Source organism: Peromyscus eremicus, chromosome 13 (assembly GCF_949786415.1).
Source record: "Peromyscus eremicus chromosome 13, PerEre_H2_v1, whole genome shotgun sequence".
Lineage (NCBI taxonomy): Eukaryota > Metazoa > Chordata > Mammalia > Rodentia > Cricetidae > Peromyscus > Peromyscus eremicus.
In genome coordinates, this window is record NC_081429.1 from 9430408 (window position 1) to 9443617 (window position 13210).

Sequence of the window (13210 nt, forward strand, 5' to 3'; positions counted from 1 at the left end):
CTTTGTCTCCCTCTCTCCCCAGGTGCCAGGAAGCCGTGGAACAAAGACAGTGAGTACTCCAGGAAGAGAGACCATGGTCTCAGGCAGAGGAAGGAGTCTCCGAGCTGCCATTACAGTAGACGTTACCACTGACCTGCGGATGCCTTTTGAGTCGCGACCCTCATACTGTTCTCGGTGGCCCTACAAATGTTCTCACCATGTAGGAAGTGCATTATAGGCCCACAGGCGAGCAAACTGAGGCACAAGGGCTTCTGCAGCTGGCTAACCCTGGTCCTTCCTGGTCATTCCAGAGGGATGGGGTAGTGAAAAAGTGTCTCTCTTTTACAGCGTGAGAGCCTCTATTTTTAGGCCACAAAGGGGGAGGGAGAGTCTGCAGCCTCCAGCTTAGGCCTGTGCCTGAGACCAGGACCTAAGGGAGGAACATAGAAGAGAAACTGAGGCAGCTGTTGAGAGCCACTCTGGCCAGGGACTCGGAGTCTGCAGGCTCCCTTGAATATGGGGAAAAGCGGATAGTGGGTAGGTTGCTAACAAGGCCATCTCTGGGTCCACCTGATCTGTGGGATAGGCGAGGACTCCAAGCCAGATCAGGCTCGAGGCATCCTGGGCTAAGCCTGCATGACTGAGATGTCTCTATCTAGTCTAGGAGAGTCTAGGAGGCCAGAGCCAAGGGCTCAGCACAGGAGACTTTTGCTTCTATCCCCACCTGCCCACCTGTGCGTGAAAGGGGAAAAGGTTTCGTGTTGGCCACAGGGAGGCTGGGAGTCCCGGGTAAGGCCAGCTTCACACTGGATCCTGCGCAGTGTTCTTCCTCCCGCCACGGCCCACGAAGGCAAAGCCCCCCCCAGGGGACTCAGGCACACACCACCTAGACCCACACACACCTGATATAGCCTGTACCGCCACACGGAGGAAGCCTTTCACCTCTCCCTTCTCGCTGACGATGGCCACGCGGTGCACCAGGGGCACGGGGTACAGCAGGTTGCTCAGGTACACGAAGGCCCTGCAGGAGCAGAGCCATAGTCACGGGCGACCCTCAGGGTGTGTGACTCTGAGCTACAGCAGTGACACCAAGGCCAGCTCACACACAACACGAAGCTGCAAAGCGGAGCAAAGCGGCGGGACAGCCAGGGCGGAACGCAGCGAGGTGGGGCTGGGGACAGGCAAGGGGGGGAGGGAGGAGGGCTGTCGGTGCTCAGAGGAGACACGAGGTGGAGGTACAGAGAGGAAGGAAGGGGGCCTCGGCGGGTGGAGGGCGCAGCCCAGCTCGGCCTGGACATGGCTGTCTGAGGGCAGCTGAAGAGAGGGTTTCAGCCTGCTTCAAGGGCTGGAGGACCTGAGCTGAACAGGGCCACGCTAACAAGCCTCAACACGTCGAGGACGGATGCCCTCCTTCCCACTGGGCGCCATCAAGCAACTCCTCCACGGAGCGCCTTTTACAAACACCTGTGCCCTCTCAGCTGACCTGGAGGTCAGACACAAGCCAGTGCTAAGCATCACCCTTCTCAGGGCAGGTACAACTCAGAGCGTGTGCCCATCACTCAGAAGCCTGTGCCCTGCCCTGATCCTCACTATCTATAGATACCACCTCTCTCAAGAGTCTTGCTGGAGCTCCCTCAGCTGGCCTCTCCATCACCCGGCCTCTCTCACTGTCCCTAGAGGGTTGTAGGGAACCTGTCACATAGAAGTTCCCAGTGATGGGAAGGGCCTCTGTGATGCCTGAACTTCTTACAGAACCATCTAAGCCCTAAGAGGTTCGAGACGGCCAGCTCCATCTTACTGCCCCTACGTTCAGCCTCCATCTGGCCACAGGGGCCGATGGGTCCCTGTTATCTGTCTACTCTCCTGACAAGAGCCCATTTGCACTCTCCTCTCAGCGACATCTTCCGACTTTAAGAATCTGTCTGTAGACTTTCTGGTTTTCTGTGCTTTTGATATATGACCGAGCTTCAGCAAGTTGTTCTAGCAAAATCCTCAAAGTCAGGCCTCAGATGGTGGGAGGCAGCCCTCTTCCAGGGGCCTTAGTGGTTCCCCCAACTTTCCCTAGCACGGTGCCCTCTCAGGAAGAGTACTAGCCCAACCCCCTCTGTTCAAGGTATCAGTTGGGGAAGTGCTGTGGAAAGGATGTGGACTGTGCTGGCTGCTGAGGTCCCCTGAGCCAGACTGAAACCTACCTCTGCCAAGGCCCAGACATCCTAGAGGGCCCAGGAGGCAGTGCCACAGAGCTTGCTTGGAATCAACAGAGCACAGGTTCTGGGCTCTCCAGATGTGCCCTGCTAAGCACTACAGAGATACCCCCAGTTCTGTGAGCACCCATAGGGAGGCTCATAGATCTTACACACTCACTGCTTAACCCTCCCCCACTGTCCAGAACTAGCGGTTCTGGAGAAGTACTCAGATAGGTAAACTGAGGCAGGGCAAGGCCATGCCCAAGTCATATGGTAAGGCTCCTGTAGTGGGTTGCTATTCCAGCTTTGACCTAGTGAGGCTTCTGGTAACTGCCATGCCTACCTATGACCTGCCCCTGGGATGGGACTGAGACGGGAGCCCTTAAGACCGGAGATCAGGATGTGCCGGGCCTCTTGGTTGCTTGTGATCCTGGATGCTGGTTGGAAGACCGAGTCAGAGTTCTCCAGAGAACCCCACTGGACTGCACCTCACCTCTCCCAGATCCTGTACCCAACCCCTTTACTGGCTGTAAGTTAACCCCAAAATAAACCTTTTTTTAACTATGTGGAGTTGCCTTGTTAAATCCCCACATTAGGCTCCCTATGGGGCCTATTGTAAAATGAGGTTGACCCCAGAGACCGCAGGACCCAAAGAAAAAATACACATCCTGGGACAGCTCCTGCTCCCTGATGCCTGGAAGGTAGTTTATCAAGTATGTCTTAACAGTGATGCCCCTCAATTTAGCTATCTGTGCTCTCCTCTTTTATGGATGTAAAGAGTCTGGAGTCTAGCATGGCCCATTAGAGCTGGTAGAATATGGCACTCAGGCTCATTTCACAAGAGAAGAAACTGATGCATATCAAGCAGTAGCCAGGGGTGGCAGCAAGGCCAGAGCTAGGATGGGACCTACAAGTTGCCCTCTAGGTAGCTCTCAACTCTGTTTATGTGTAAATCTTGTCTCTAATAGGCTGCCATGGCCCATATCCAAACTGTAGGAACTAAGTGGCCCACATCTAACCCTAACCCTAATCTCCCGCTGGAGGCTGGGGTTATGTACTGAAAGAGACCCATTTGTGACCAAAGCCCCTGGAGCCTCCCTGACCTCACGATCCCTGCACAGCTCATGGGAACTGAGGGTCTAGCTGCAGCTGTGGGGCCAGATGTTGTAGAAGACAAAAAGGATGCAATGCCCCCCCCCCCCCGCTTCTCTATATGATCTACATGACCAACCCAGTTCACTTGGCACTGTGGTGGAGTCAGTCGGCTAGAAGAGACCTCTGGGCCTGCAATGCCTCCCAAGGGCAGCACTGGTTTTTGAAGAGGCCACAAGCTGAATCTGGAAGACTTCTGTGCCCCAGTCTGAGTAGAACTCACTCAGCCAGCACCCCTGGGATGAGGGCACCCAGGCAGACACTGCTCAGGGGGACAATAGACTCTAGCCTTCATCTTACCTGTTCTCTGGGCCCCAGAAACAACTAGAAGACAGTGTAAGCCACTGCAGGGTCAGAGAACACAGCCCTTGCCAACCTTGGCATGCCACACCAGCCAAACACCCAGCTGCTCTCAAGGTCGAAGAACACTGTCCACAGCCACACCGACAAAGACAGGAGGTCCAGGTAAGGAGGCCCAGCATGGAGCTAAGAGGCTCCGGGCTGCATGGAGCTATCAGTGCAGGCTCTTGCTGGGTCAACATTTACCCATCTGGTGCCCTCCCCAGCTCCTCCCCCAGAGGAGCTTGTCCTGTCTGCAGTCCCTGCCCCCTGCCCCCATCCTCTGGATGTATGTTAACTAGGAAATGGGAGCCTCTGGGCCCACTGCATCAGCTGACTCACCCACATCCCCAGGCCACCGGACGCCTAACCATCAGAGACCCTGGATGTGAGGAGGGGCCCTGGTTATGGCCATGAGACCACTGCCCCGGATCCAGAGCACCTTGAAGCAGGCTCAGATACCCGAAAGAGGAGGGGAGGGAAGAACGGGCAGAGCGGCACGTGTGGCGAGGCGGGAGGGAGGAGGCAGCGCTAACCACAGATTGGTGAGGTGCAGAAACGCATGCTGGGACCCAGGGAAGCCTTTCCACAGGGGACGAGAGTGGGCACCCCAATTTCGCTTAAGCTTTGGAGAGAGAGCCAGCAGCTACCAGAGGATAAAAGGAAAACCAAGGTGGAGCCCTCCTCAGGACTGGGCCTGCATAGCTGCTGTGCAGAGAAGCCAATTCTTGCCAAACCGAAAAGGTCAGGATGTTGCCGAAATGAAGCCTTGCACAGAGCACCCCACGATACAGGGGGCCGGGCCTCTCATGGATGACTTTTGCTAAGCTTGGTCATTTTGTGAAATCTCAGGTCCACAAGAGGGGAAACAACGTTGGAAGGACCCAGCTCTTTTCGTGAGACTGCAGAGCCCATACCCCATTTCTCCTCACGTCACTGTCCCCTGTATCTCCTGACCCCTTGCCTACCTGACACCCGGAACCACTCCCAGGGCCCAGCAGGCATGGGAGGTCTGGTGCTATAGCCCAAGGCTTGTTGGGAGAAGCCCGTACAGAGCTGGCCTGGAATCTGTACCTCTTGCTCAGGCCCAGCAGGGTGGAAGTCCAGACCCAGGCTATCTCGGAGGGAGAGGCTACCCACTTGTGTCCACCTGGCTAGCTCATCATAGCTAATGCCAGCCAATGACAGTTAGGAAAACTAATCAGAGAAGATCCTAGGCAGTGATCTGGGACCTGCTACCTCCCAGGGAGAGGGGTGCTTACACCATCACCTCCATTCAAGGAAGAAAGGAAGGAAGGAACTTCATAGAAAGTCCATAGTCTGTAAAGGACCATGCTCAGCCTTTAGCTTTCAATACTTGTGCTCCAAGATCAAGAGTTCTGAGACTCCCATTGTCCTAGAAGCAATCTCAAACTCCAGGAGAGGATGCTGCTGTTGCTGTTTCAAGCAGGTAGAATACAAACCCTAGCATTTCTAAGTTACCTTTGCCTTACTGCTGCAGCCAGAAGCTAGACCTGCCTCCCTGTGGCCCCATCCTCAGCCTCTCTCACCTGTTCCAGAAACTCAGTGCCCGGGGGGTTCTCTGCAAAGGGTGCATGCCCATCTCATCAAGCTGGCCCGGTAGGTCAGGGGCTTGGAGCTACTGTCACCTGCTAGGCTCTACAAAATTAAGGCAGATAGGTAGAAGCCCTTCCTCCCCTACATTGGGTGGCTCACAGACCTGCTCTTTTTCCCAGAACAGAGCGGCATTGAATACATAGGGTACCTTCTCTTTGGACTACAGTGGAATAAACAGAAGCCACCTCAGCTGAACCAAGCTGCTTCCCAAGACAAGGGTTTGGGGCACCCTGCCTGGGGACGTCTTTCTTCCCTTCTCAAATGCCCCTTGAGCCCTGCACAAGGAGTCACGGAGTCTTGGTCATTTCCTACGGCCTATCCTACAGGAACTATCCCAGCCATCCGGAGTGGGCACCAGGAGCTCTTGGCTGTAGCTGTGTGTTCCAAGCCCCAGCCTCTCCTGCCCCGGGCCTCAGACTCTTCCCCGCCGAGCCAGAGCATCCATCTCGTAGATGTGCACATGTCCCACCGTGAAGACACAAAGTGAGCCTGGCTCTCTCAGCTTCCTCGGAGACTAGCCCTAGCCTGCCCGGCCCAGAGGGTCCGGTGTCTGCCCTGATCCCCCCGATCGATAGTGCCACAGCAGTGCTTCTACGCAAAAGAGCTGGTTCCTCCCCAGCATGCGCCTCAACCTCACCAACCTTCCTACTAAACTGAACAGGGGGGGCCGGTCGTAAAACGGGTCCCGGCCGTCGCACAGCGTGTGCTCCGGAAAGACGTCGTCCTCCAGGTCCTCCTCCTCCTCCTCCTCCTCCTCCTCCTCCTCCTCCTCCTCCCCCACGCTCTGCTCCTCGGCAGGCTCGGTGGTGTCGGAGTCGGGGCTTGAGAAGGTGGGGGAGGGGGTGAGAGCAGCCATGCGCTCGCTCATGCATGTGTTGAGAAGAGGGTAGCTGTTGCAGCCAGAGATGACTGAACTGAGGTTAGTGCGACAAGACAGAAAGAAGTTAACACCAGCTACTCCGGGGAAGGTGGGACAAGGAGGACTTCTGTTTAAAACCAAGCACCAACCATCAAGAGACGCTGCTTTAAAAGACAAGGAACAAAAAACAAAACAAAACAAAACAAAACAAAAAACAACAAAAAATGCACCCAGTCTCCAGGGCTGGGGAGAGAAAACAAAACGAAACACCCCAAACTAACAACGACAACAGAATCCATGGTCAGTAGAAGACTCTGGAAAGCACCACCAACAGATATGAGTGAGCACAAGGGTCCAGGTTGGCCCTAGCCAAAGCTCTTTGAGGACCTCTCCTTGGATGACGCCGGGGGCGGAGACTAGGTACAGACACCAGATTGGAAAACAAGGAAGGGGCTGGTAGTCTCTAATCTTGCCTCTGTGTCCCCACCCCCAAAACACCAGTGACCTGCAATGCCTGTTCTAGGCCCCTGGGTGCTTAGGCAACACACACACACACACACACACACACACACACACACACACACACACATACTCACTCACACACACACACACACACACATACTCACTCACACTCACAGACATGAATCACAGCAGGTGTAGCAGCAGTGACAAGATGACACCCCAGGTCTCCTAAAAAAGCTGGCCCTATAGGTACATGATGAGGAATGACTGGGGTGGGGGGGTAGGGAACAAAAATGGAATCTGGCTCTTTCTTGACTTCAGGCCAGGGCAGTCCAGGGTCTGGGTTCTGACCCCATGCCACCTCTGTCCCTCACTTTTTCTGCAAGGATAGGGAGGAGGTGCCCACCTGCCCACCAGCCGGAACCAGGGGAAGCGGTCGTAGAAGGGGTCCCCGCCAGTCACCACGTTGTCACAGTCCTCAACGACGCTGGAGGGCACCTCGGCGGCCCTGTCATACATCTCCCGCATCAGGTCCAGGCGTTGCCTGTCGGGGTTCAAGGATCATGTAGGCTCAGACCAGTGCCCAGGTGTAGCCCAGCACCCCATTCCTCCTAGGGCACCAGACTGGGCCTGGCTCCATCACCATCAGCCTGTCAGGGTCACAGGCTCAGAGGTCTGCCAGCCAGAAACCCCTCTGTGGCCCTGAATTCGGCATCCACAAATGCCTCCCAAGTCTTCCTTGGTGACAGCAAGGTGAACTGAACAGGCATGACGAGGCAGAGCCCAGCTGGGAAGCTGACAGAGGAGCAGGGAGGCACCCTATGGCAACTCAGAAGTAGGACTGGTAATGCAGCCCTGAAAGCTCCTATAGTGAGCTCAAGTGAAGCAGGGAAGGGAGCGGAGAAGACAAAGTACTTTTAGATCTCACCCCCCAGGGAGGACAAAACGTAGGGAGGAGAAAATGAAATTGTGCTCTCTAGGGGACACGGAGTTTGACTTCTAGAGGGATACGCATCCTCTCTGATGGTGTTACGGTCAACCTAACTTCGCAGAAGAACACAGGAGGGATGGAGGGCCTGTAAGCACACACAAATGGAACAAGAAAAGGGCATGCCTACTAATCATGTTTTACCGTCCATATCCGCTATCTCCAGGAGGCCTGGCTGACCGGGAAGGTTCCTCTATCTAGCTCAGTGATTCTGAACCTTCCGAATGCTGAGAACCTTTAATATAGTCAGATGTGGGGACCCCAACTGTGAAAGTATTTTCATTGCCACTTCGTAACTGTAATCTTGCTACTGTTAGGAACTGTAATATGAATATTTGTGTTTTCCAATGGTCTTAGGTGACTCCTATGAAAGGGTCATCCATCCCCACGGGGTCACGATGCACAGGTTGGGAACCTCTGATCTAGCTAATCCCAGAGATAGCTAACAACTCGTTAGTGAGCCTGCCTTCTACACACAAACCAACAGACTCCAAGTCCACACCACCTCCCCTCTTTCTAGAGTCTCATGCACCTGGCCAGCGTTCTCTCCACCTTAAATCACCCAGGACATCGAGAAACTAGGAAAGCCCCTTGCCCAAGTCTAGCCTCATTCCAGGGAGTCCCTAGAGACCAGCTGCTCCATTTTTTCCCTCAGAAGTCCAGGAAACCCTCTGGCTTTCCTGGCCTGCTCTGGTGCCCAGTCACGGCCCTGCAGGCTTTGTGCCTCCTATTTCCAGGCCTGTGAGTACATTCTACTCTTCTCATGGCAGATGTCTCTGTCATTACCCGGTCACCTTCACACATGGAGACTTGGCATACGTTAGAGGAAGAGTCCAAGGAGACAGAGCGTTCTTACAACACACACACAGTGGAAAAATTCAGTGATGGCGGAGCCCTCCAGATGCCCTTCCACCTTCCCAGGTCCTCAGCCTTCTGGGGGCCGAGGAGGATGGTTTTCCTCAGACACGCAGAGTGGAGAAGCCAGGGCCCCCTGTCTCTGAGGCCCTTGGCACAGACCTGGCTGGAGACACTGAGCCACCTTCCAGTCCCCTCTGCTGTCTACGTGTTTGCTCAGAACAAAAACAGGACACCGGGAGACCCACTGGCGTTATTGTGAAGCAGAGCCCAGTCCGTCCTCTCCCCTGGGAAGACCCCGATCCTCCACCTCACTGCCCACCAGTAGCACCTGAGTTTCTCCAGCGTCCAGTAGTGGGTGGCCCCATTCTTCTGGTCCTGGACCTCCACTGCCACGATGGTTCGAGGGAAGGGCCGTGTCTCTCGGTCTTTGGCAGCTTCTGGAGGCAGTAGGTCTGGCGGCAGCGGGGAGTAGAGGGTGTCTGTGAGGAGGACGAACTGGAACTGGACCTGTAAGAGGGGCAGAAGATGGCCATGCATCCACCCCTTCCTGAGCGGAAGCCAGGTTTCCAGGGGGCTTCTCCCCCCGCCCCTGAGATCTCAGCTCTATACTCCATAGTTCACCAATCTTTTCAACTAACCACTGAGAATGGCTGACCCCATCCCCACCCCCGTCCACCACTGCTTGTCGACTCTCAAGCAAAGCCAGTAAGATATCTATTTCAGCCGGTGCTTCCTTCATCTACCCACACTGGTGCCTAGTTCAGGCAAGGGCCCCCAGTCAACTCTAGGGCTGGCTGAGTGCTGGTCCTGTGTTGTGACCATAAGCAACTAGACCATCACTCGTGAGGAACCCCCTCTGATGGGTCCCACCTTCTTCTTCAGCTCCACACTGATGGCATTGGCCTCCTTCAGGAAGATGGCATTGCCCCACAGCAGGTCCCGTAGAGAAGTGAACTGGTACCACTTCCATTTCCGGAAGGCCCACAATGCCAGCTCACACTCCCGCTCTGTCCACTGGACTGTGAGAAAAGCCATGTGGGTCAGCAAAGAAAGCCACAATAGAGCCTACTACAACCCGAGTCTTGAAAGATCAAGACGGCTTGGCAACGCCAGAGGACTAGCTGGGTGGACCCTGTACCCAGTTCACACTATAGCTGGTCTGTTAAATAAAGTAGCCCTTCCATAGTCACTGGAAGACTTGCTGGGTTCCGGCCCTCTCTCCCCAGATAAAGGCTCTGATCAGCCCCTTCCATGCTGGGCCGGGGCCCCCACACTCGAATTCCTAATTTCATCCTAAGTCCCTTTAGTGTGGAGGAAGAAGAGCCCAGCAGAAAGACCAGCCAAACAAGTAGTGTGGAAACGCCCCAGCTCACCCAAAGATAAAGTAGACTCCCCGCAAATGAGCTTCCCTAATAGGTTAAAAATCAAAGCAGCTCAGGGGCTATATCACCAGTGACAGCCACATCTGTCTTGTGGGGCTGGTAGTGGGGAAGGCCAGAGTGGAGGTTGACATGCCCTTTGTTCATGGAGCCCTCCAGAGAAAGGGAATCCTCAGATGAGGTGCAGAGTGAACCAGGACTTTGGTCAAGGTCTCCATCTACCACACAGTGAGCAAGGCGAGCCCTCACCAGCACCCATGGTTCTGTTCTGGCCCACTCCCATTAGCAAACATGTGCCTGAGTGTGTGAGATGTGTGGTCACTTGCTTCGGTACGGCCTCCCCAATCCTGTCTGTACGATAGTACCCAGAATTAAGGAGGTCTATCTCCCAGGGACAAAGTTCAGATCGGCTGACTTCCAGTGAGCCACCTGGGACCTGCTCTTTCAGGCCCTGTTGGTGGGAGACATGCCATCTCAAGAGTCCTTACCTTCATCCTCTGGTTCTTCCTCCTCCTCATTCACCTCTGGGTAGTACCTGGAATCCATCTGCTTCTGGAGGGCCTCCAGCTTACTCTCATAGTCCTGAAGAGATAGGCAGGGCCTATGGCACCACCAGAGAGACGGAGACAGCCTCACCCCAGCCCACTGGAGCGCAAGAGAGGGGCCAGGCCAGCAGGGAGGGTGGCCAGAGGGAGCAGAGATCCACTTTCCCGGTGTGCTAGAGCACACAGGGGCCTGTGAAGCTGGGTGGGCATCCTCACCAGCCTCTGCTGCTCCAGCAGGTATGTGGCCTCCTCCCGTTCCCGCCGGTACTGGTCTTCCAGCTCCTGGAGCCTGCAAGAGCACGTCCGGTGAACACAAGGCCATCAGACTGGGCCATCGGACTGGGCAGGCGGGCGGCTGACCCTAGGCCTCACCTCTGCTCCATCTCCTGCTTCATGTCGATGCCCTGTTTCTCCAGCAGCTCACGCTGGGCGAAGGCCCAGTCCACTGGCTCAGCAGGTGTCTCTGCACAGGGCGTTCGCTCCCGCTCTTGGCGGGCCTGCTCAGGATGGTTAAACCGGAACACGTGGCTCTTACCCATGATGATGCGGTTTCCTGGGAGATGGAGGCAAAACCAGCCTTGAGGTGCCTGTGGGTTCCAGGTGCCCTCAAGGGGTGGGAGAAGGAGAAGGGAGAAAGGGGTGCAGGCATTTCATCTGCCTGGGTATCCCAGCATCACCCACCTTGTGAAGAGCATCTAACCTCCAAAACCCTGGCTCCAAATCACCTTTCTCCTTAGATTTTCTCTCTCTCTCTCTCTCTCTCTCTCTCTCTCTCTCTCTCTCTCTCTCTCTCTCTCTCTCCTTCTCTCCCTCTCCCTCTTAAAGATTTAAAAGAGGGCACCAGATCTCATTAAAGATGGTTGTGCCACCATATGGTTGCTGGGACCTCTGGAGGAGCAGCCAGTGCTCTTGGCCTCTGAACCACCTCTCCAGCCCGATCTTTCTCCTTGGAATGGGTCCCTTTCTTGTCTCCCAAATCTAGCCCCTTGATTATGTAGTTTAGGTTTTTGTAGGAGGGATTTGGTAAAGTTTAGAGACACAGGCTATACAAGCCCCAGGATGCTGTAAGGGAAGCTTAATTCTGGCAGAAGTTAAAAGGATTCGAACACCCATTGGAAAGCAGATGTAAAGACTGCTCGTGAGGTTTCAGATGAGAACAAGGATTCCATTAGGACCTGGGCTAGAGGCTATTCACACTATGTTCTGGCCAGAACCTGGCTCCACTTTGTCCATGTGCTAAGACTGTGTGAGAGGCTGGATTTCAGTGTTGGACTAATTAATTTAGCGGAAGACATGTCAAGGCAGCGTAGCATCCAGGCAGCCGTAGCATGGGCTTTAATAACTGCTGTTAGCCAGGTTTTCAGTAAGAACGGGGAGCAGAAAGATTTGAAAACTTGGAAGTTCTAGTAGAGCCAAGGAAGGTGTGTACACAGGCTGTCTCAGTAAGTACTTCCCTGTGTCCAACCATCCAGGAACTCAGTGGCCACTGCAGCCATGATCCAAGCAGGCCCCGTTACCTCTCAAGCTGGTTTTAGCATTGTCCAGGGATGCTGATTTTGCAGATATATGAACCATTAGGGTTGTGTAGTCATAGAGGCTTCCAAATAGATTTCAAAGGAAGTCCTGAGAGGTCAGGTAATACGTACAGAGTAGGGTTAAATCCCTCCCAGGCAGACCTCGAGAGGACAGTATATAAAGCCATGAGAGTAAATACTGTGTTGTTAAGAAGACCCCAGGATGCTAGAGATGCCAAGAACACAGAATGTCTTCTGAGGAAAGCCATGAGCCACAAGCCAAGACTTCTCAGGAACTAAGCCTTGTGGGCTACAGCTGGAGAGGCCAGAGGGATGAGGGCTACCAAGGCCTTTGAAGTTCACATCACACCACCGCATGCCTCAGCTTCTGAACATGGAGCGATAGGATGGAACGTTCGCCCTGCTGAGTTTTTGTCTGGCTTCAGCCCCGTTCCTCCTTGCTAATTTTCTATTCTTCCCCTGCAGTGTGGGAGTGTACATCCCATCTCATCATACACCGGAAGTGTGTCATTTTGATTTTACAAAGGCTCGTCCTGAAGTTTGCTCTGAGTCTAAGAGGGCACTTGAAACTCGGGCTCCTAAGCCATGACGGAACTTTAAGTGCATGGAGACTCTTGAAGACAAGACGGAATGCACTTTGCATTGTGAGATGGACACAGGCTGGGAGACCATGAGTAGAATGTTATGGGTTCAATATGGTGTCTCCCTCAAAGGTTCATATGTTGAAGGTTGGGGGTCCAGCCAGTGGCACTATTGAGAGGTGATCAGATCATGAGAGTACTAACTTCATTGGTAGATTAATCTATGCATTAGTTCACCGGTGGATGAGTGAGTGGCGAGGGGGCGGGGCTTGTTGGAGGAAGTAGAGGGTATGCCTTTGAAGGGTATATCTTGTTCCTAGAACCTTCTTATTCTTTCCTCTGCTTCCTGGCTACCGAGAGGTAAGCAGCTCTGTTCCACCACAAACTCCCACAATGATGCTCTGACTACCACAGGCCCAAGGCAATGGAGATGGACTACAGACTTGGAAACTGTGAGCCCAAAGCAACCCTTCTTCCTCTAAATTGTTTCCTCGGATACTTTGTCATAGCAACAGATGGTGACTGACTCTCCTGTAAGTCAGTTCCTTGAGAGTCTCCTTGTTCATGTGTGTATGCCTCAGACTCCTCTGCCCAGCTCTGTCTTCAGCCACATGTACATTCATGCCTCCCATCATGCAGGTAAGAGCTACATCATCTGGGGACCCACCTTATATATCCTAAATGACTTTCCCGAAAGAGACTAACGCTTCCATGCATGGTTTTTATAGCA

The 13210-nt window shown here is 54.1% G+C and overlaps 1 protein-coding gene and 1 long non-coding RNA gene across 2 annotated transcripts in view; one reads left to right on the top strand and one right to left on the bottom strand.

Moving 5' to 3' along the window:
- Kif1a (kinesin family member 1A) overlaps positions 1-13210 on the bottom strand; it is an 85932-nt gene that overhangs the window by 27502 nt on the left and 45220 nt on the right. The window contains exons 21-27 of the mRNA XM_059278653.1: positions 10737-10917; positions 10581-10653; positions 10308-10401; positions 9311-9459; positions 8769-8947; positions 7001-7138; positions 882-1000 (exon numbers count right to left, since the gene is read on the bottom strand). Of these exons, the coding sequence (XP_059134636.1) occupies positions 882-1000; positions 7001-7138; positions 8769-8947; positions 9311-9459; positions 10308-10401; positions 10581-10653; positions 10737-10917 (933 nt within the window). The remainder of the gene's footprint in view (positions 1-881; positions 1001-7000; positions 7139-8768; positions 8948-9310; positions 9460-10307; positions 10402-10580; positions 10654-10736; positions 10918-13210) is intronic.
- Positions 12364-13032, top strand: LOC131923548 (uncharacterized). Its single transcript, XR_009382641.1, has 2 exons — positions 12364-12659; positions 12801-13032. It is a non-coding gene; the product is annotated as an uncharacterized LOC131923548 (long non-coding RNA).